The sequence below is a fragment of the Fusarium falciforme genome, chromosome 8, assembly GCF_026873545.1.
Source record: "Fusarium falciforme chromosome 8, complete sequence".
NCBI classification, from domain to species: Eukaryota; Fungi; Ascomycota; class Sordariomycetes; order Hypocreales; family Nectriaceae; genus Fusarium; species Fusarium falciforme.
In genome coordinates this window covers 1,789,792-1,808,774 of record NC_070551.1, presented here as the reverse complement: position 1 = coordinate 1,808,774, position 18,983 = coordinate 1,789,792, and the positions used below count along the sequence as shown (strand labels likewise).

The 18,983-nt window shown below is 53.0% G+C and overlaps 5 protein-coding genes and 1 pseudogene across 6 annotated transcripts, besides 1 other annotated feature; 5 read left to right on the top strand and 1 right to left on the bottom strand.

The window, feature by feature from the left end:
- Positions 1 to 164: 164 nt before the first annotated feature.
- On the bottom strand, positions 165 to 2,014 carry NCS54_01038900 (annotated as a pseudogene). The gene is made up of 7 exons: positions 1,866 to 2,014; positions 1,592 to 1,815; positions 1,182 to 1,540; positions 1,026 to 1,127; positions 811 to 970; positions 448 to 758; positions 165 to 395 (listed from the first exon to the last, which is right to left on the bottom strand).
- Positions 165 to 2,014: a sequence feature.
- Positions 2,015 to 2,844: 830 nt separating this feature from the next.
- On the top strand, positions 2,845 to 4,123 carry NCS54_01038800 (TauD domain-containing protein; the record flags this gene model as incomplete). The annotated part of the gene is made up of 5 exons (XM_053155697.1): positions 2,845 to 3,210; positions 3,258 to 3,321; positions 3,374 to 3,676; positions 3,729 to 3,851; positions 3,903 to 4,123. 5 exons carry the CDS (start codon positions 2,845 to 2,847, stop codon positions 4,121 to 4,123), a joined length of 1,077 nt encoding a protein of 358 aa, XP_053011672.1.
- A 735-nt stretch (positions 4,124 to 4,858) lies between these two features.
- NCS54_01038700 (Hypothetical protein) lies at positions 4,859 to 6,009 on the top strand (the record flags this gene model as incomplete). The annotated part of the gene is made up of 2 exons (XM_053155696.1): positions 4,859 to 5,144; positions 5,195 to 6,009. The coding sequence occupies 2 exons, from the start codon at positions 4,859 to 4,861 to the stop codon at positions 6,007 to 6,009; spliced, it is 1,101 nt and encodes a 366-aa protein (XP_053011671.1).
- A 2,873-nt stretch (positions 6,010 to 8,882) lies between these two features.
- On the top strand, positions 8,883 to 11,621 carry NCS54_01038600 (Hypothetical protein; the record flags this gene model as incomplete). Its single annotated transcript, XM_053155695.1, has 1 exon — positions 8,883 to 11,621. The coding sequence occupies one exon, from the start codon at positions 8,883 to 8,885 to the stop codon at positions 11,619 to 11,621; it is 2,739 nt and encodes a 912-aa protein (XP_053011670.1).
- Positions 11,622 to 12,322: 701 nt separating this feature from the next.
- NCS54_01038500 (ATP-dependent DNA helicase PIF1) lies at positions 12,323 to 14,875 on the top strand (the record flags this gene model as incomplete). Its single annotated transcript, XM_053155694.1, has 1 exon — positions 12,323 to 14,875. The coding sequence occupies one exon, from the start codon at positions 12,323 to 12,325 to the stop codon at positions 14,873 to 14,875; it is 2,553 nt and encodes an 850-aa protein (XP_053011669.1).
- Positions 14,876 to 16,101: 1,226 nt separating this feature from the next.
- Positions 16,102 to 18,335, top strand: NCS54_01038400 (Enhancer of mRNA-decapping protein 3; the record flags this gene model as incomplete). The annotated part of the gene is made up of 3 exons (XM_053155693.1): positions 16,102 to 16,219; positions 16,273 to 17,303; positions 17,376 to 18,335. 3 exons carry the CDS (start codon positions 16,102 to 16,104, stop codon positions 18,333 to 18,335), a joined length of 2,109 nt encoding a protein of 702 aa, XP_053011668.1.
- Positions 18,336 to 18,983: the final 648 nt, after the last annotated feature.

The following is an 18,983-nucleotide window of genomic DNA, read 5'->3' as shown; positions in this document are numbered from 1 at the left end:
ATTGGCTAGCCAGAAGATGTCGTTGATGAGGGCTCTGAGCTGAGAACAAGATTCATGTATGAAACAGTATGAGATGTGGAGATACATTGAGGCCATCTTCGCCCCTACTCTACATTCTATATCTACTCTAGTAGGTTCTAATACGCACCATTGACGCAACTTGTTCATCGCGTCTTGATCCTTCGGAAACGGGTAATCTTGGATCCATCGCTGAGATCTTGTTGGATCTGTTCATGCTTGTAGCCAAAGACAAGCGGCGAGAGAACAAATCGGAGCACATAGTAGATGATTCCCAGCAGCAAGATCATGACAGCGACAAAAGGCGACAGCCAGTATGGCAACGAAGTGTTGCCCTTGCCACTAGGAGGACGAATGAATGGCATCACGAGGAGGAACTGGAGGCAACTATTAGCTCACTGCTCCTAATGAAGAGTTGAAGCGACTCACGATGTTGCTGACTACGAAAAAGCCAATGACAGGCCAAGGAGCAGGGAAGGGCGATGTAAAGTTTTCGCTCTTCTTGAGGCGAAGCTTGACCAAACCGATGACGATTGCAAGATGCATGATTGTGCCTGGGTAGGACGACAAGCTGACGATGAAGTTGAAGGCGTCGCCAGCGGGAGGAGCGCAGACGAATAGGATGGTGACGCCGAGATGGAGGGCGAGTGCTGTGATGGGAGTCTTGAAAGGTCTGTTTTCCATAAAGAAGTTGGAGAAGGGGAGAACGCCGTCCTTGGCCAGTTCTTGAATGATCCGTGCTATCAAGAATTAGCCATGGCGTAGAGAACCATTGGTGTGAGGGCAACTTACGGACGGTAAAGGCGATTCCGAGAAGATGGCCAAGAGCTGAGAGGGCGACTAGAGCAGGCAGGGCTTTGACGGCGGCTGTGTCTCCAAACATGTTTCTAAAGAGGCTGGCGGCAACGGTGACCTGAGCGGCTTTGAAGTCTTCCTTGGAGACGGCAGCGAACTATTGGGGGGTGTCAGTCAGAGTTGAAGTAGTTGAACAGCAAGGGCGGATGTACATAGGCAATGTTGGCGAGAATGTAGAGAACAGTGACTGTTCCCATTGATAGTGGAAGGGCCAGCTTGAGAGTCTTTTGCGGGTTGCGGACTTCTGACAAGACCTAGTTGTACGTCAGTAAGTAAAGGATCAAGCAAATCACACAGTGGACACTCACAGCGTTGATATTGTCGTAACCTCCAAAAGCAAAAATGACTTGCAGAATAGCAGTACCAATGTTGTACCCATTGTTAAATGTTCCCTCAAAGCCGTTGGAAAAATTGTGAGGCTTGTCAACCTTGAGATGACCACCCAATGCAGCAAAACCGCAGCACACGATAAAGAAGAGGGTGAAGATCTTGACGACAGACAAAAGATCCGATATCCATCTTCCGATTCGAGGTGTAACCGCGTGAACTCCGCATGAGAAGAAGGCTCCTGCGATGGCGACGCCACGGAGCTTCCATGTTGTTGACTCAGCGCCGGCTGCGACAAGGAGATATGAGGAGAAGGTGATGGCGTTGCTGGCGGATACCTCTAGGTCTTGTTAGTAGTGTAGTATACAAAGTAGTAGGAATATAAACTTACGCAGAAAGACGCAGAAAAAGACGTAGATACACGTCTGCATCAACCGAGGACTGTATGATCTCTCAAGATAGTTCTTGATACCACCAGATCTCGGAATAGCTCCACCAAACTCAAGCATAACAAATGTTCCGCAAGTGGCAACAGCTGCACCGATGATCCAACACATGAGAGACATTCCAACACTTCCAGAGAGTTTGAAGATGCCACTAGGGGTTGAAAAGATACTAGAAAGGATTAATCACTGGTTCATATTCTGAGCTGGAAGTGTACATACCCGGCACCAATCATCTTGTTGATAATCAGCGAGGCAGCGCCAAAGACGCCGATGGTTCGCTCTTGGAGAACATGAGACTCGTCGATTCCTAGAGTGGTTGATTTCCCTTCCCTTTCGCTGTCGTCCCCAGATGAACGGACAACTGGGGCAACTGGATGGTGTTAGTTGAAGTGTGACACCACATAGATGTTGTAACATGCCTTGAATGCCATCTTCATCTTTACCAGACATTTTGAAACTAAAAGCCTAGAATATCTCTTCACAAACAAGATGAATAGAACATGAACCAGTTCATCGAAGTGATACTCTGAAGATCCTCTCGAGTTAAATACCTTATAACCACCCACTGCGGATCTCTACAAACACGAAACTAGGATGGCCTTGATCCCCCTTTCGGCCATAGGTGACCCGTTTCTCGGGTGTATAGTTGCCGTCTGCAGGGGACTACTACGTAGTATGCTGACCGTGCCAAGCACGCAATGTTGGAGTTGCCATGTCGTGCTCCTAGGGGTCGGAGCCAACCCGACGCGCCTCTACACCGTCCCACGGATATACCAGCCATCAGAGTGGAGTTGTAACCACGAGATGAAATCCACATATGCGCGGGCTTTTCGTAATAGACGTGATGTTTCCCTTAGTCACAGAGTGGTTGTAGAGTTGGTCGCTGTAAAGTCGTGCTCGACGCTAAGAATTTCGTGATGCGGTTATCCCACCCGGGGAATCCCTCTCGTTGGGCATCATGTCTATAAGGGGAAATATGTATCGGTGATAATTCCCGGGGAGAGACGAGATCTTTCTCCGGCGTCTTATTTAGTACATAATAGGGCCTTTTTTTTTTTTTTTCTACTCGGGGAGATATTCACGGCTTCGACTATCCGAAACCCCCGTCGGGAGAAGCATAGACATAAGCTTGGTTCTTTCTCGAAAACCCCAGCATCACGTCATCAGGATCAATTCCCATTTCTGGAAACTCAGCATCATGACAGTTAACTTGACACCTTTCGATGTTCCCGGTGCCCGGATATACCATGGCAACGCCCTGCCATGTGGCCTCCAGGTCCAAGGCGATGCTCCCCCCGTCGCCGAGTCTGCCAATGCCCTACGCGAGCTTGCAGAGTCTGGGAGGTTGCAGGAGCTTCTGGATCGTCATGGCGCGGTGCTGATCCGTGGCTTTGGACATGCGTCGGCCAAGACTTTTTCGGATCTTGTTTGCGCTGCTGAGGAGGCGAGGGGATATCATCCATTTGAGCAGATTGGTTTGGCTGGGAAGAGAACTCAGGTGGCCAAGAATATTTGGACTGCGAATGAGGGATCTCCATTGACCCGTTTCTACCAGCACAATGAGGTCTGTGATAGTTACGGTTGAGTTACTCCACGACTAACACGACTCAGTATTCACGATACACACGATTCCCTTCCAACATCCACTTCTACTGCGCAAAAAAGGCGCCCAAAGGTCACTACAAAGTTCAACTTGCTCAAAACCCACCACTAACATTACTCTACAGGAGGCGCCTCCCCCATAGCCCACAGCGCCAACGTCTACGAAAAGGTCAAGGCCGAGATCCCAGAGCTGGTGGAAGAGGTCAACAAGCGCGGCCTAGGAATGAAGATGGTGTTTAGAGCTCCTGGGAAGGAGAGCAAGGTCAACTCGTTCAACTGGGCGGGCAAGTTTAGCTTTGGACAGGAGCTCACGCCGGGCGACGATGAGGCGACGACGAGGGCCAAGGTGGAGAAGCAGGTTCGAAGGCTGACGGATGATTTCAAGTGGAATGAGGATGGAAGTCTTGAGCTGACGCAGCATATCCCTGGTGAGTTGTCTTTGTGTTGTTGGCTGAGGTTGAGTGCTGATTATGTGTGCAGGTCTTCGAAGGGCGCCTTCGAGTGGCAGACCAGTATGGTTCAATGGACTTGTGGGAAGACATGGTATTACTAGAGATATCGGTGCCCTGGATCCGCCCTACATTGGGCGAGACGGCATGACTTGTAAGTTGTCCCTCTGCCCTTGACTCAGTTCATCAAACTAAAGGAAGCCAGACCTACCCTGTGTCTACGGCGATGACACACCAATTCCCCGAGAATATCTCGACAAGCTGATTGATGTCATTGACAAGGAAGAAATCCACGTTGTTCTCGAGGAAGGCGACATTCTCTTTGTCGACAACTTTCAGGTCTCTCACGGGAGGGAGCCTTGGGAGGGAGATAGACAGGTCTTGGTGTCCATGTGGGAAGGGCCGACTTCGATTGGAGTTTACTAGCCTCGATTAAACTAACTCCTATCCTCGCATAGTATGTGCATCAAGGTTAGTTAGTTACTAGCTGGGTAAAAGTCGTCTTAAAAATAGACCCTGACAGCAGCCGTCAATAGTTGCACGACACCTGGTGCCCAACACAAATCCAGCTCAACCAACAACAACTCCAATTCGCCGATTAATGCAAACACCGTCGTATTAGGAATAGTCCGCTGGGTCCATCCCGTCGACGTGGGCCATTCTGATTCCCCGCGTAAAACAGTAATTACGCTTGTCTTGACTGGCGGTGAAGCGAGTCCCCGGAATGCCGAATAATTCAGGCCATGACACAAGGTCGAAACGAGAGCAGTCGCTTCTGCTCCCTGTGGAGTTTTAAACCTGTCAAGGAAAGGATTGCATTTCTCTAGAGGTACGCGCCTGTATACCCACATTGCTGTGAAATGTCCATCTGCTAACCTTCTCTAGAAACGTTTGACGGTTTAATGCTTTGCATATGATTGCAAGGGCTATTGATTCCCTGCCGATTTATATCGTCTCTCGCTGTGCCTAATGAGTCATTGAATTGGGCACATATACCAGAAGCCTTCTTTGATTCAGTTTCTTGGCAGGCACTCAAGCTTATTATTACCTGAATTCTGCCCAAGACCGCATCTCGTCGGGAATAGGGTCAGTCTCGTACTCAACTTGGTGGTACCTAGTTACACCACGAAGTGTACCACGCGCTTCACAATCCTACCAGCCATGAGCGACATCTCCGAGACATCCTCTCGCCAGACCAGGCATGGAGGATCAAATATTATGGGCACCGAGATGACCATCTCTGAAGCCTCCTCCCACAGAAGCAGGCATGCCCGATCGGATAGTTCTCGGGCTGAGATAAGAAACATGATGAAGAGCATCGAGAGGAAAAGGGGTTCGACGGATGAACACATACTCGCCGTTGTCCGAGCAAGGAGTGTCGAGGGACTTCTTGAAAAGTACAATCAGAGTCAACCTTCAAGTCGTAAGCTCATTGGAAAGGCCAGGGGTATGCTATTCTCTTTAGCTTGAATCATAGTATGGTACTGACCGCACCAGAACGATCCGCCGTTACCGTCACTTGCCTGGACCACCTACAAGCCTGGATCGAGCACATCACAAACATCATCAAGTGCCGCAAGATCAAGATCATAGTCAGCTGTCTGGTGGATGACCTCAACATGCACATTGAGAAGCGAGTTCGCAAGCTCGAACTGTACCGTTGCGGTTACGGTGAAAACGCCGACCTCAACAACTTTGTAACCGGCTGGTCGACGTACCGGGGTATTCGATTCGACGAGTGGGACGGCCAGGGCGACAAGGAGCTTTGGTTCGGTCCGGGCATGGCCATCAAAGTCGATCCGCGGAGAAGTAGCTTGTGGTCGCCGACGGACAGCTCGTTCACGGCCAACAACGATGACAAGGATACCCTGCGGAGGTACTTTGAAGGCCTCCAGAGCATACCGATGGAGGGCAACTGGTGGCAAAAGTGGAAATCGGCCATCTCGTTGATCCTGGGCGTCCTCGGCGGAGGAGCCAAGCTCGCAGTCTCGATGAATGTGACGGCCGCGGGCGCCTACATTCACTACCAATCATGGACAGGGTCATCGGTCAAGTTGGGCTGCGGTGGCATGAAGGCCTCGATGGAAGCGTCCGGGGGCGCAGTGCTCGTCGGGGCGGGGATAGCGGCAGCCGTCTACTTCATCCCGTGGGACGTTGTGCTTGGCTGGATGGATAGTCTGTTCTCGTGGCTGTGGGAGGGCTTCAAGTCCATGGTGAGGAAGTTCTGGGAGTGGATGAAGAGTTTCTGGGCCAGCAATCCCACCAAGGAGCAGCAGATGCAGGTCGGGATACCTCGTCCGATAGGGTTCTGAAGGTTTGAAGGACTTGTTAGCGCACGTTTGTCATGTTGGTGAGGGTTTGGTTGCTGGATATTCTCTTGGATTGCAACAGTACGAGGGATGTATGACTTGAGTCGGTCAACAACCACAAGCCGTACACTTTTCAGCGTAAGGATGGGTTTCTTATAGATTGCTAGATATCAGACTATTGAAAAAATTGGAGTTAGGGGCAACAAGACTCACTTTAGCTATACACTATCCTTGTAGATTTCGAGAGGCAGTGACGACAAGGCAAATCCCAGTTCGCCTCGTTGACTGGGGTGAAGCATATTCGACATGAGGCTTGAAATACAGGGCTGTGCAATCATCAACCGGGCAACAATGGGTTGTTGTGTTGGCAAAGCCATTAAAGACATGATGCCCTCGCCGAATGCTCGAACAAGTCAAGGAGAGGCTAGATGCTCAGTTGCCGGGCATGCCATAGTATCCCATCTCGAGACGGCTCCTGAGTGACACACTCACATCGCAACCATCACGGTCCAGTACAACGAAAAAGAGGCAAGGCAACCAGCCTCACACCCCGCCAAGTCCTCTGCCTTGTCTGAACCCCCAGCCCTCCAACCCTCCCTTATGATGGGAGCTTACAAAGCTCTGGGAACCCCTCACAAGGCAACCAAACAAGGCAACCAGTCGGTCGCGCGGTGAAAGTTGACACTGCACTTTTGCCTGGTGTGTGTTTGATGATCGCCTCGTCTTGGCGTCGAGGGAGAGATAATACGTGATAGATAGGTGCAACCGTCCTCCCCTCTCCGATAGCAGGCGGCTATGTCTGAGTCAGTGTCGCGGATGGACCCGGTTCTGGAAAGCCGGGACCGTTGATGAGCTTGCCTCGTGTGTCCATGGGTTGCAACATGTGCATCGACACTTTCGCCTTGCTTTCATACATTCTGTCATCGACTGGGCGTATGGGAAGACGCGTGCTGACCCAAGCCACCAAGTAAACGAGATATGAATCAGACCTTGCATTATGCTCGACATAATGGCGTCAACCAAGTTTTTTCTCTCCCTCTGCTGCACTAGCATCGGGCGTGTCTGCTGACTGGGTCACTTAACCAGCATAAATCCTCCCCGGGGCCATGTTGTGGTGACGCAGGCTTGTGAATGGCTGCAGCATCGTCGTATTAAGCAGGCAATAGGCATCGGGCGTATGACAGGCGGGCGAATTCAGCTCTTGGACCGGCTCAGCTGTCAAGTTGCGATACTCAAGATGTGCACTTTTTCGCGATGCGATGGAATCAGGAAGAGGCAGGGTCGACATGTTTCTCAGTGGACGATCCAGATTGTGGGAAGTGCCTTCCCGATGAACGCCTGCCCTGCGCACGTTGGCAAGTACGTATGCACGGTCCCTCCGTCAACAGGCAGGCGGGAGGCAGGTCGCTTTTCTCTCACCTCGTGTCAACATCAACACCAGCACAGCCAGTACAGCACAACTCATTCATGATGCCTCCGGCAATTACATGCATACCCGCCTCTCCCGCCGCTTCTATTTCCGTCGCCAACTATTCGCCATTGGGCCTTCATGCTTGACCGGACGCTGTTGTCTGGACAATGATATCGTCCGCCCTGTAACGGGTCGTCGTGGACTCCCGATATACCTATAGTCCTACATGGCTATGGTGGCAACCGCCGTGTTTTTCTCCTAGCCATGACACAACATCAGAGAGAGACATTTAGCAGCATCAACGCCTAATCTTCTCTCTTGGTTGCCCGGCAATGGCATGACAGCTCGTCCGCCAACTCGCCAGCGTTGCCTCGTCGAAGCATCCCTCGTTACGCAGCGCATAGGATCTCCAGTTGATCATTCACCGCCGCGTCAGACTCACCTGCCGAAATGGATATGCACTACTTCAGCGAAGGATCGTGGTGGGTGGGTGCAATACACGGCAGAAGCTGTCGGAAGTGCCGAGCACTCAATGAGCAGTTCTCGCGGCGGACAGCAGCATAGACAGGCCCATCGGTGATACTGTCCGATCGACTCTAATTAGTCTTGAGAAACTCTACCGCGTCTTCGGTATCTGAATCGAGGAGCGCCCGCGCAATCACCTGATGCGAGGCCCGTTCCAATGGGATGTCGTCTCGGCGGGCAAACCTGCCCACCACCTCGACCTGCAGAGCATGCGGCTGCTTCTTCGGCCGGGCGAGGTGAACCTGCAAACCTTTCCCCGGCGGCTGTTGCGGCTGGGCGGCCGTATCAATCAGGAGGGTGGTAAGAAACTTTGCTGCCGCTGTTGGCCTGGTTGCCTTGTTAAGTCGCAGAGGCGAACCATACCTCACCCTTGATACCATGGTTCGCTTTCGAACATGGCGATATACCATTCGTTTGACGTGCAGGAGCTCTGCCGTCAGAATGAATTGTGTCTGCTGTCGATTGAGGATTGGGTAGAAACAATCAGGCTCTTTGTTTCTCGTAAAGAGAGCATTTGCATGTTAAATAGAAGACGATTCTCCCTCAATCTCCAACTCGAAAGACAGTATCACTCACAACAACAACCACAGCAACCACAATCCTTCCATCTTTGCTATACAAACTGCAATCAGTTGCTCACAAGACTTTCCAGGGGTGAGCTCTACCCCTCACCATATTTGCTTTGCCCTTCAAGAGTCTGCCATCCATCTCAATACTAGTTCACACCAACTCGCAATATATCGACCGCCTCACTTTCTTGCGAGCGTGGCGAAGCTCCCAGTTGCCGATACATTCCATTCCAACTTGATACCTTCTCAATTCACTTCTGCCTACACTTCGAGGCAGATATATTTGCCCGTCGTCGCCTCACCTTTCAACTCCCAAACTGGACACGAAAATCCACAACTCTGTCGATCGACAATCACAAACCCCTTCAACCATGTCCAGGCACTACCCTGCCAGAGCCATGCCTCAAGCACCTCCACAGGGTGCTCCCATGCCTCAGGGAGCCAGGGGCCCTGCTCCCTTCCACCAGGCCCCGCCTGCTCGCTCCCGCCACTCTTCTTCATCCTATGCCAGCTCTTCGTCAAGCTTTCCCTCGAGCTATCCTAGTCCCCCTTCCCCACCCCCAGGCGCAGTCCCTCGGGACCTGCGTCCAAGAGATGCCGTCCCCATCTCAGATCTTCGGCATGAGCGCCTCACAGAGGCTGATGCCCGGGAGCTCCTCTCGACATTCCATGTCATCCGCCTCGAGAGGGCCCGCAACCCCAACGATGTTGACGCTGAAGGGTATCCCCTGAAGCCTTCATGGGACAGGGTTCATCAGTTCGTCCAGACTGACTACCCCCAAGAAGAGGCCAGGCGCAGGGTTGCCCAGCTCGTCAAGGAGACGAAACCAGTCTATGAAAAGAAGAGAGCCAAGGACGTCATCATCCAACGCCAGATCGAGCTTGTTCTGGATGACTTTGCCAGACGAGAACTTGATCCTCGGTATATATTCACCTTGGCCCAGTTCGAGTCTCAATATCGAAGACTGGATGACCGGTCTGTCTCGGTTGGCAGACGGAGGAGGAGTCACAGGCATCACCACAGCAAAAAGTCCAGGAAACACTCAAGCAGAAGCAGATCTCCTCGAAAGGAGAGACAGGCCATCATCATCTACCTGAAGCGGACTCCCGCTAAGGGGGAGAACGGCTTGAGGATGCTTCAAGAGGAGAACCAGAGGAAGGCGAGGCGTGAGATGCCACCAGCGCCAACAGTCCACATCCGCCCAGGTACAACGGGCCATCCTCATGTTGCTCCCCATCCAGCACCGATCTACTCTACTCCTACTTCTCATCCCTCGTCACCACAAGCTCGATCTCCTCCTGCTCCTCATCACCCATCACCACCAACTCGCTCTGCCCCTGCTCCCCATCATCCACCTCCAAATCATGCGATCCCTACAGCTCCAGTCAACCCTGTAGCACCACCCATGAACCCAAATATGAGAGGCCAGCCTCAGCCGGCAATGCCAGGCAAGCCCGGTATGCGGGAAGGGCTTAACCGCCCACCGTCAAGAGCCCAGCCAAAGCAACCTCAGCCGGACTTTGTCGGAGAGTCTGATGATGAGTCTGTTGATGAGTCCGACGACGAGGATGCCACGCCAGCAAAGGAGTTTAATCCGGCACATCCAAAGAACCCTGGTAACATGGCACCAGGAACAACACCAGTACCACCTCGACCTGGTGTTGCTCCCCCAAGGCCTGGCCCAGGAAATTTCCCCGTCCATCCAAATGCTGCTCCGGCGCCTCGAGCACCTCCTAACGTGCCAGTCAACCCAAATGCTGCACCAGGACCCCGAGGACCTCCTCCTAACCTGCCGGCTAACCCAAATGCCGCCCCGGCACATCGAGGACCCCCAAACATGCCAGCAAACCCAAACGCTGCCCCGGAACCCCGAGGTCCTCCTCCTAACATGCCGGCCAATCCAAATGCTGCTGCTGTACCTCGGGGACCCCCGCCAGCTGGTCCTAGACCTGGTCCAGTGCCAAACCTTCAAGCTCCCGTTCCTCCGCCCAACGCCGCGGGACGAGCACCACCACCAGCACAGGCACCAGGAGTTAGCCCGGGGAGGATGGCAAATCCTCAAGTCCGGCCACCATTTGATCCGCACGCAGCTCCCCAGAAGCCGGGTGTCGGCCCACCAGGAATGCGTCCACCGCCCAATGGTCAGGTAAAACTTCAGAAGCCTCCTGTCGGGGCTCAAGTGAACGCTCCTGGTTCCCCAGCAGCTGTGAAGGACCATATCATTGTTACCACAACTATCAGTGACAAACGTCGCAAGTCCAAGACGTACGAGGAGTCTGATCGGAGCTCCCGAGACTCCATGGCATCGGACGACTGCTTCTCAGCGGATGAGAGCGAAGGCACAAGGCCCTCGTCCGTCAGCTCTGATTCAGGTTCAAGGCGATATAGCCGAGATCAGAGCTCGACTCGGACCCGCAAGGATCGACATGAAGATGTTAGGGAGTCTCGTCGCAACAAGCGAGAGTCAGATGAAGAACGTTCTTCTCGACATGTCTCTCGGCCACGTGCCCGTTTCAACTCGCCTTCACGTCGCGGAGAGTCCTCGCACCGCCGTAGGGAGTCACCGCAGCGCCGTGGAGAGTCGTCATACCATCGCGGGGAGTCACCACGCCGCCGCCGAGAGCACTCTCATCGACGCAGGGAGTCACCTCACCAGCGAAGAGAGGAAAGCAGGTCGCCAAGACGCGACTCTTATAGGGAAGACGAGGAATGGACCCCACGGAGAAGAGAGAGCATGTCGTCTCCTCGAGTTATCCAGCGGAATCCCGCTCCCCGTCTTGTCTCTGTTCCCGAGGCAAAAAGAGAGATCTACGCGGACTATGAGAACTCTCGTCTGGAGAATCGCCTGGAAAGGGCCCGACGAGAGGATGACATCCGTGAGCGAGAGATCCGCTGGGACAACGACCGCCTTAGGGATCTCGGAGACAGGGGTTTCCGACATCGCCGTGGGCTCAGGTCGAGAATCTTTGATTTTCTAGGAGATGACTCCTCGCATAGCAGCCGAGATTCCCGCTGGCGAGAAGGCGATGCCAGAGAGTACATGCGACGAGGCGCCGACTTTGATCGACTCCGCCCTCTTCGGGACAGGGACTTTTTTAGGAGGGATTGACAAGGAAACAAGATAAGATTGGGGATGCAGATTTTTGATGAGATTCTATCATGGCAGTTGTCATGGAACAGATCATGCCTTCTTTTTCTTTTCTTCTTTTGTCAGATGCAGAGTGGAAGCGAGCCTTGGGATGATTATGATTACAACGTGGAGTTTGGGTCTGAATTCAACGGGATAAGGGAAAGCGAGGAACAAAATGACTCCCCAGATCAGGATGAACAATAGTTACCTAGAGGCACTTGACGAATTATGAAGACCACTTTTGCAATGAATGTCACCAATGCTACCCCTGATCTCAACTGCCGTGACAATGATAACATTGGATCCATCACATCAAACAGGCAGCAATCGTGTGGGGGCGATTGGTGCACGCACGTGACTAAGCGACATCAGCCTCATGAGGGGCTGCAGCTGTCGCGCCTGGAACGCGTCAAAATGCAGTGAACCTGGGCCAGTCGCTGCACCGACTTTAAGAGCTCCGACGCGTCCTGCATCACTGCAGCCCAAATATGACAATTTTGAAGCTTTGCACTTGATGGTCCTTTTGTTCATCTGAGGCTCTAGTGCAGACCTGTTCACCCTGGGCTTCGCCCTGTTCTTTCCTTCTCTTCCATTTGCAATCCTTCTTCCACCCCATCTCCTCTCTTCTCCTGGTCGAGTCACCACCGACCGCAATTCCCAGTCCCTGCCCTGCTTAGTTTATGACGGTGGGCATTCTCGGCCTGCCCATACGATCCTCGCCGGCACGTGGCTCTCTTCTCCTCCAAGCTGTGCAGCAGCTGGCTCATGTTCACACCTCCCGCCCTTCATCCTCTCCCGTCTTCGAATCCATGTTAGCCAGGGCCAGCGACAAGTACGAGGCCAACGGCCCTCCCCAGAGGAGCCAATCGGCCAAGTCGTTCTTCCCTCCAAGCAGCCCTACTAAGCACAATGGCGACATTCGCCAGCAACTCAAGAAGCCAAATGCTGCCGCTGTGTCGGCGAGGACCGCCCAACCTTTTCCGAAGCCTTTCGATAGTCGATCCACCAACATGAACCAGCCTACAGTGACCAGACTGGCGGCCAGTGCTGCCGGAGGCTCATTGGCCTCGCTATACGGAGGATCGAATTCGTTCCAGCAGGATCCCGACGTTATCGATCTCACCGAGGCGGATGCCATAGCCAACTCCAAAGCAGGCGTCTTCTTCTGCGAGAACGACTTTAGCGACGATGACGAGTTGGATCTGGACTTTAAAGCCCCTTCAGCTTTGCCGGTGCTCCCAACAGCAACTCCTTCCAAGCCCTCCAACGAGAACATGCCCCCTCCACCGACATCACAAGCCTCGAAACCCATCGACTGGTCTTCGTCTCCTGTATCTCACTTTCTGCCACCGACGCGGACCACATCTGTGACCTCTACCACAACAAATGGATCTCTAAAACGCGAGTCGTCTGGCGATAAGAATTTGGTCGACGCCCCCGCTCTAAAGAAGGCGAAGAAGAGAGTTCTCCCTGCACATTTCAAACAGCAAGAACCTGAGGAGGATGAAGAGGACCATGTTGCCAAGACTCCGGCCAACAAACGGAAGGAGTTCTGGAATCCTACTGCTAGTGCCGTCAAGGAACAGAAGAAACAATTCCGAAACCAGCGTCAACAAGAACAGCCTACGGCAAGCAACGATTTGTCTATGGACGAAGTTCAGGAAATCACCACTTCGCACTCCAAGGCCAAGGGCAACTTTGCCATTTCTCTCAGCGAGGAACAGAGGCATGTATTGGATCTCGTTGTCAACAATAACCAGAGCGTCTTCTTCACCGGTGCTGCCGGAACAGGAAAGTCTGTGTTGATGAGAGCCATCATCACCGAACTGAAGAAGAAGTACGCCAAAGACCCTGAGCGAGTCGCCGTTACTGCCTCAACTGGACTTGCCGCGTGTAACATTGGTGGTATCACACTCCACAGCTTTTCAGGCATTGGCCTTGGCAAGGAAGATGTTCCGACTCTGGTCAAGAAGATCCGACGGAACCAGAAGGCCAAGAATCGTTGGTTGAGAACGAAATGCCTGATCATTGATGAAGTTTCAATGGTGGATGGAGAGTTGTTTGACAAGCTGTCTCAGATTGGGAGAACGATCCGCAACAATGGCAGGCCATGGGGTGGCATCCAACTCATCATCACGGGCGACTTTTTCCAGCTTCCACCTGTTCCTGACGGGGGGAAGCGCGAGACAAAGTTTGCCTTTGATGCATCCACCTGGGCAACCTCCATTGATCACACTATTGGACTCACACAGGTTTTCCGACAACGAGATCCAACGTTTGCCAACATGCTCAACGAGATGCGTCTGGGCAGAATCAGCGAAGATACGGTACGGGCTTTCAAATCTTTGTCAAGGCCACTCAACTTCGACGATGGCGTGGGCACTGCAGAGTTGTTTTCTACTCGAAATGAAGTTGAGGGATCCAACGAAAGGCGACTGAGAGAACTCCCCGGCACGGTCCGGCGGTATGATGCCATGGACATTGGCAAAGAAGAGATTCGGGACAAGCTGTTGATGAACATGATGGCGCCCAAGAGCATTGATCTGAAGATCAACGCGCAGGTGATGCTGATCAAGAACTTGGATGAGTCGTTGGTCAACGGTTCACTTGGCAAGGTCATCGGATTCTCAGATGAAAAGACGTTCGACATGACGTCGGTCGACGAGTTCGATGACGATGATCCTATGGCCAAGGCCCGAAGGAAGCTCCTCAAGTCATTCAGTCGCGAAGCTGACACAAGCTCGAGCGGCGTGAAGTTCCCAGTGGTGCAGTTCATGGCAACTAACGGCACATCACGGGTGATTCTCTGCCAGCCTGAAGAGTGGAAGGTCGAGCTACCAAATGGAGAGGTGCAAGCAAAACGCACCCAACTCCCCCTGATCCTGGCGTGGGCATTGTCAATTCACAAGGCACAAGGCCAGACTCTGGAGCGAGTCAAGGTCAACCTTGGTCGCGTCTTTGAGAAGGGCCAAGCCTATGTTGCTCTCAGTCGAGCAACGACCCAGGATGGTCTGCAGGTGCTGGGTTTCGAAAAGTCCAAGGTCATGGCTCACCCTCGAGTCATCCAATTCTACAATCAGCTGTACAGCGCTGAGGATGCAATTGGGAAAAAGCCACAGTCCATTACTGACTTCGTCTCGAACCGACTCGGGGCCGCACCCCCCAAGAAGGCAGCACGCCAGGTGGTGGAGCTGGACGATGAGGAAGAGGCGATGGCGTCGTATGGTTATTGAGCATTGTTGGGCGCATTCAGGACCTCCCCGCACATGTTGATTTAGTTGTTGAAAACACTGTATGATAGGAAGGGTTCCTTTTCTAATAGAAGCGAGCCATGATGGGATTAGGCGTTAGGTTGCCAGGGCAAGGAGATCGTGATAGACGATCAAGCCGACGGCAAGTAGATATCTATCTAATCTCGGAGTATCCGAGCTTCATGAAGTCAATATGACAATGAACATTTCAGACTTGGACGAATGGGGTGTCGAGGGTTGCTTGTCATGTTGAGAAGTTTTAGCCAGTTGGTGTGACATAGTCTGCACTTGGTGATGGCTTCTGTTGGTACCTGAAGCCTGAGGCAACACAGTAACATGACCAACCAAGACTTTGATGTATATAATGGGTTTCAGAAGACCTATTGAGGTCGCGGATTCATGGTGGTGAAGGCAACATTTCCTGGTTGTTGTCCTCGTGACTGTCTTGATGGTGATGGATGAAGAAATAGGACTCCAACCAGAGGCACACCAATACATCAACTTTTTATCTATACGCACTAATATGATAAAACTAGCCAGAATCAGATTTATAAGCACTTTCACTAATCCCATCGGATTACCCATGTTGTGTTGGGGACATGGTTCCTTACAAACCATTGTCTCCAGGTTCCTTGGGGAAGCGGCGGTTGAGCCGCGCTTATCGATAAGCTCCTAGACTTTTTGTCTATGGGGCAAGCTTGCCAGAGAGAGCGTGGGACGTTGAACCTCACAAACCCCCATCCACAACATCGCAATCCCAAAATCCGATCACCGTCCTCACGGGAAAATCCTTCGGCGCAGAATCGATACCGTGTAGCCATCGAATATCTCGACTCTTTGGCTGTCTGACATTCTACGGCTCTTCTCACGACCGGACGCTTCGACCCTCCCCCTCCCCTCGTTGTGCTCCATCCCACGGTCCGAGAAACTCGATCCTTCATCTGTCTCCTGGCCGACCATCTCGACCGCTCGCTCGCTTCATCCCCGCCTCTGAGACAGCCCGATTTGCGCTCTCCGAGAGTTACCTAACGTCCCGTCCCCTCGAGACCCTAGCAAACCCCGACACTGCGCCACCCTGATTTAGCTTTTGTGCCCTGGGGTCTGGGAGTTTGATGACGTCTAGAGCTTGACCGTCTTCCAATAATAGGGTCATCGCATTGGGAAGCAAGGCATTCGGGAACAAACCTCTTGCAACGCACTCCTCCAACATGGCAAATCAATTCATCGGCCTGCACATGCGGGTGGTGCTCCGCGAGCCCGCGGACTGTCAACTCACGGGGACAGTGAGAGATGTTCAGGCGGGCAGCGGCCTCACCTTGACGAATGGTGAGCGCGTCATGATCCCTCTACTTCGAAGCATCTACTAACTGTAATTATAGTATTCGTCACAGGGACCAAGGAATGGCGCCCCCAAATGCACATCGATGCCGCCAATATTGCTGATCTGTCCGAGATCAAGACGGACGATGCGCCTGCTACGGATGCTCCTGCCCCTGCCTTTTCGCAACCGCCATCGCAACCTACCTTTGTCGACCCTGCGATTCTCAGTCTGGCAAGGCCACCTGCGTCTGCGACGCCCTCGGGCTCGGACGGGAAATTCATCGGTCTGGAAGATGGAAGGCCAGAGCTACACGCTGTCCAACCCATTGCGGCGCTTTCCACACCAGGGCGACCTACCCCCGATCGTGACTTGTCCGGCTCAGTGAGCAACTTGGCTGTCACTGAGCCAGTCCCTGGATTGACCGATGACAAGTCTGTTGGGCCTCGGGATGCCCCATCAACTAAGAAGAAGAACCGGCGCTCTCGTCAGTCTAAGCAAGGAAAGGGCCAGCGTATTGAGGAAGATGGTCAGCCTGTCGATGGCTCGCCCGCTAGTGGCCGAGGCAAGGGTTGGAGGCAGACTCCTATTCTCCAGAGCACGGCGTCCTTCCAGCCATTCAACTCTCTGAAGCGAAACGGCAAGGGGCGAAAGGGGGTGTTTGACAATGGCTGGGCGTCTGAGGATGTCACTGAAGAGATGGGCGATTTCGATTTTGAAAATAATCTGGCCAAGTTTGACAAGCGCACCATCTTTGACCAGATGAGAAAGGAGGATCAGATCGACGATGCTAGCCGACTAGTATCCCACAACCGCCGACCAAAGCCTGGGACAGCAGGTGGCAAGAACCTGCATTACACGGAAAATGTTCTTGATATGCCACCAACAACTGGCAAGAACGCGGATTTTTGGAACAGCGAAGCGGATGACGGACTGAATGAGGCAGACAGACTATCAGCGCGGGACATACGGAGCGGCCAGAGCAATCGAAGAGCTGACAGCAAGTCGGGACCTTCGAGGAGATCACAGTCACGCAAGGCAAGTGCCGTTGCGGCGCCTGGTGGTATCCCACTGAGCCGCGTCAACTCCGGCGTACGTTCAAGCCATCTTTCTCGCTTGTCCATCTCTCGACCAGAGTCACGTAGTACTGACGGCAGGAGACAGCAAGGCCAGCCACCCGGTCTATACCTCGTCCCCTCTCACAGACGACTCGAAACCGTCTCGGCGCTGCAGATGCTGAATCTCGAGAACATTGCTGCGAACGAAGTTGGGCTGTCGGAACAGCTCATGGCAGAGAACGGAGGACGGGGTATTGCCGAGGTGGCCTTCAAGGCGCTGTCGGATCCTGCCATCAAGGTGCGGTTTGGGCTTGCTGGGGCTAATCCATCTGCCAGTGCCGTGCTGAGTAGTCCGGCCGTTGTGATACTGGCTGGCAACAACAAATCTGGCATCCGAGCGATCGCTGCAGCCAGACATCTGCGGAACAAGAACGTCAATGTGATGGTGTGCTTAGTGGGCATTGAACGCGAGCGAGACTTGCTGGAGGATCTCCGACAGCAGATCCAACTGTATCGGGCTTTCGGGGGTAAGATCCTCAGCAAGAGCGATCTCTTTGAGCACCTACGGAAGAACGCTTCGTCGGGATCACCTGTGTCAACCGCTCTCATCATCGATGCCCTTCTGGGGTTGACCATCTCCTTTGAGGAGCTGCGAACGGGAGACCAGGCCACCGTCTACGAACTGATGGAATGGGCAAATCGCAACGAGGCTTTCGTCCTTTCCGTTGATGTGCCGACAGGCATCGACCCTACTACTGGCAAAGTGGCAGTCATCGATGGCAGCCGTCTCTTTGTCAAACCGCGGTACGTGGTTGCGATGGGTGCACCAAAGCGCGGCTTGCTCGAAGCTGTGACGCCACCAGGCGAGGATGACCCTGAATACCTCAGCAATGCAGCACACGAGGACGAGTGGCGCCTTTTCATTGCCGACATTGGGCTAGGCAGCGCAGTCTGGCGAAAGGCCGGGACTAAGATCCGCCGCGGAATCGACTTTGACGAGAAGTGGGTGCTGGAGATGAAGTATCGGGATGGGCAGCAGGAGGAAACCGACTATGAGGAGGAATAGAGGGTTTGGAAATTAAGCAAGAGGCATCACGATGGACATGAGGGGCCAACATGGAACAGCATCGGAGAGGAAGCGGAAGTTATTGGCTTTTGTGTTTTTGCATGACTAAAAGGACGAACGTTTGGCGTTGGTGGTTTTGGTTCCCAGCACGAGAGGGCTTTTGCTGGGGACATGGTAAATGCATGGATGAGGTTGAGAGATACCAATCAATACCCAGGAGTTTTATCTTTTATGCTTCTCGTTCTTGTCCCGGTGCCGTATTTCCGGTGCTAGCAATGACGCAGACTGGATCTGCAGAGTTAATATTTGACGGATGCACGGTAACGTCGTTTATGCGACGTTGGAGAATGGGACCCGAGAGTCTGGAGAAGCGTTGTGTTGTGCAAAGGCCAAGACGCGGGACAGACGACAACTAAGCTTTGCCAAGACTTGGGTGTCTGGCCCCCTGCGCAGTCTTGGCGGTGGGAAAGCTTGATTGAATGACGAAGAGGGTTGTGTGACGTGGAAGAACAAAGGATTCAAGTTCTATGATGATGAGCGACTCGACAATTGTACGCCTTCAAGTTGGCCTTTGAAGCTACACTCGAGTATCCAACTCGACAGTGGGCTGATGGATGTCAAAAGGCTATTCTTGCAACGGATCGCCGA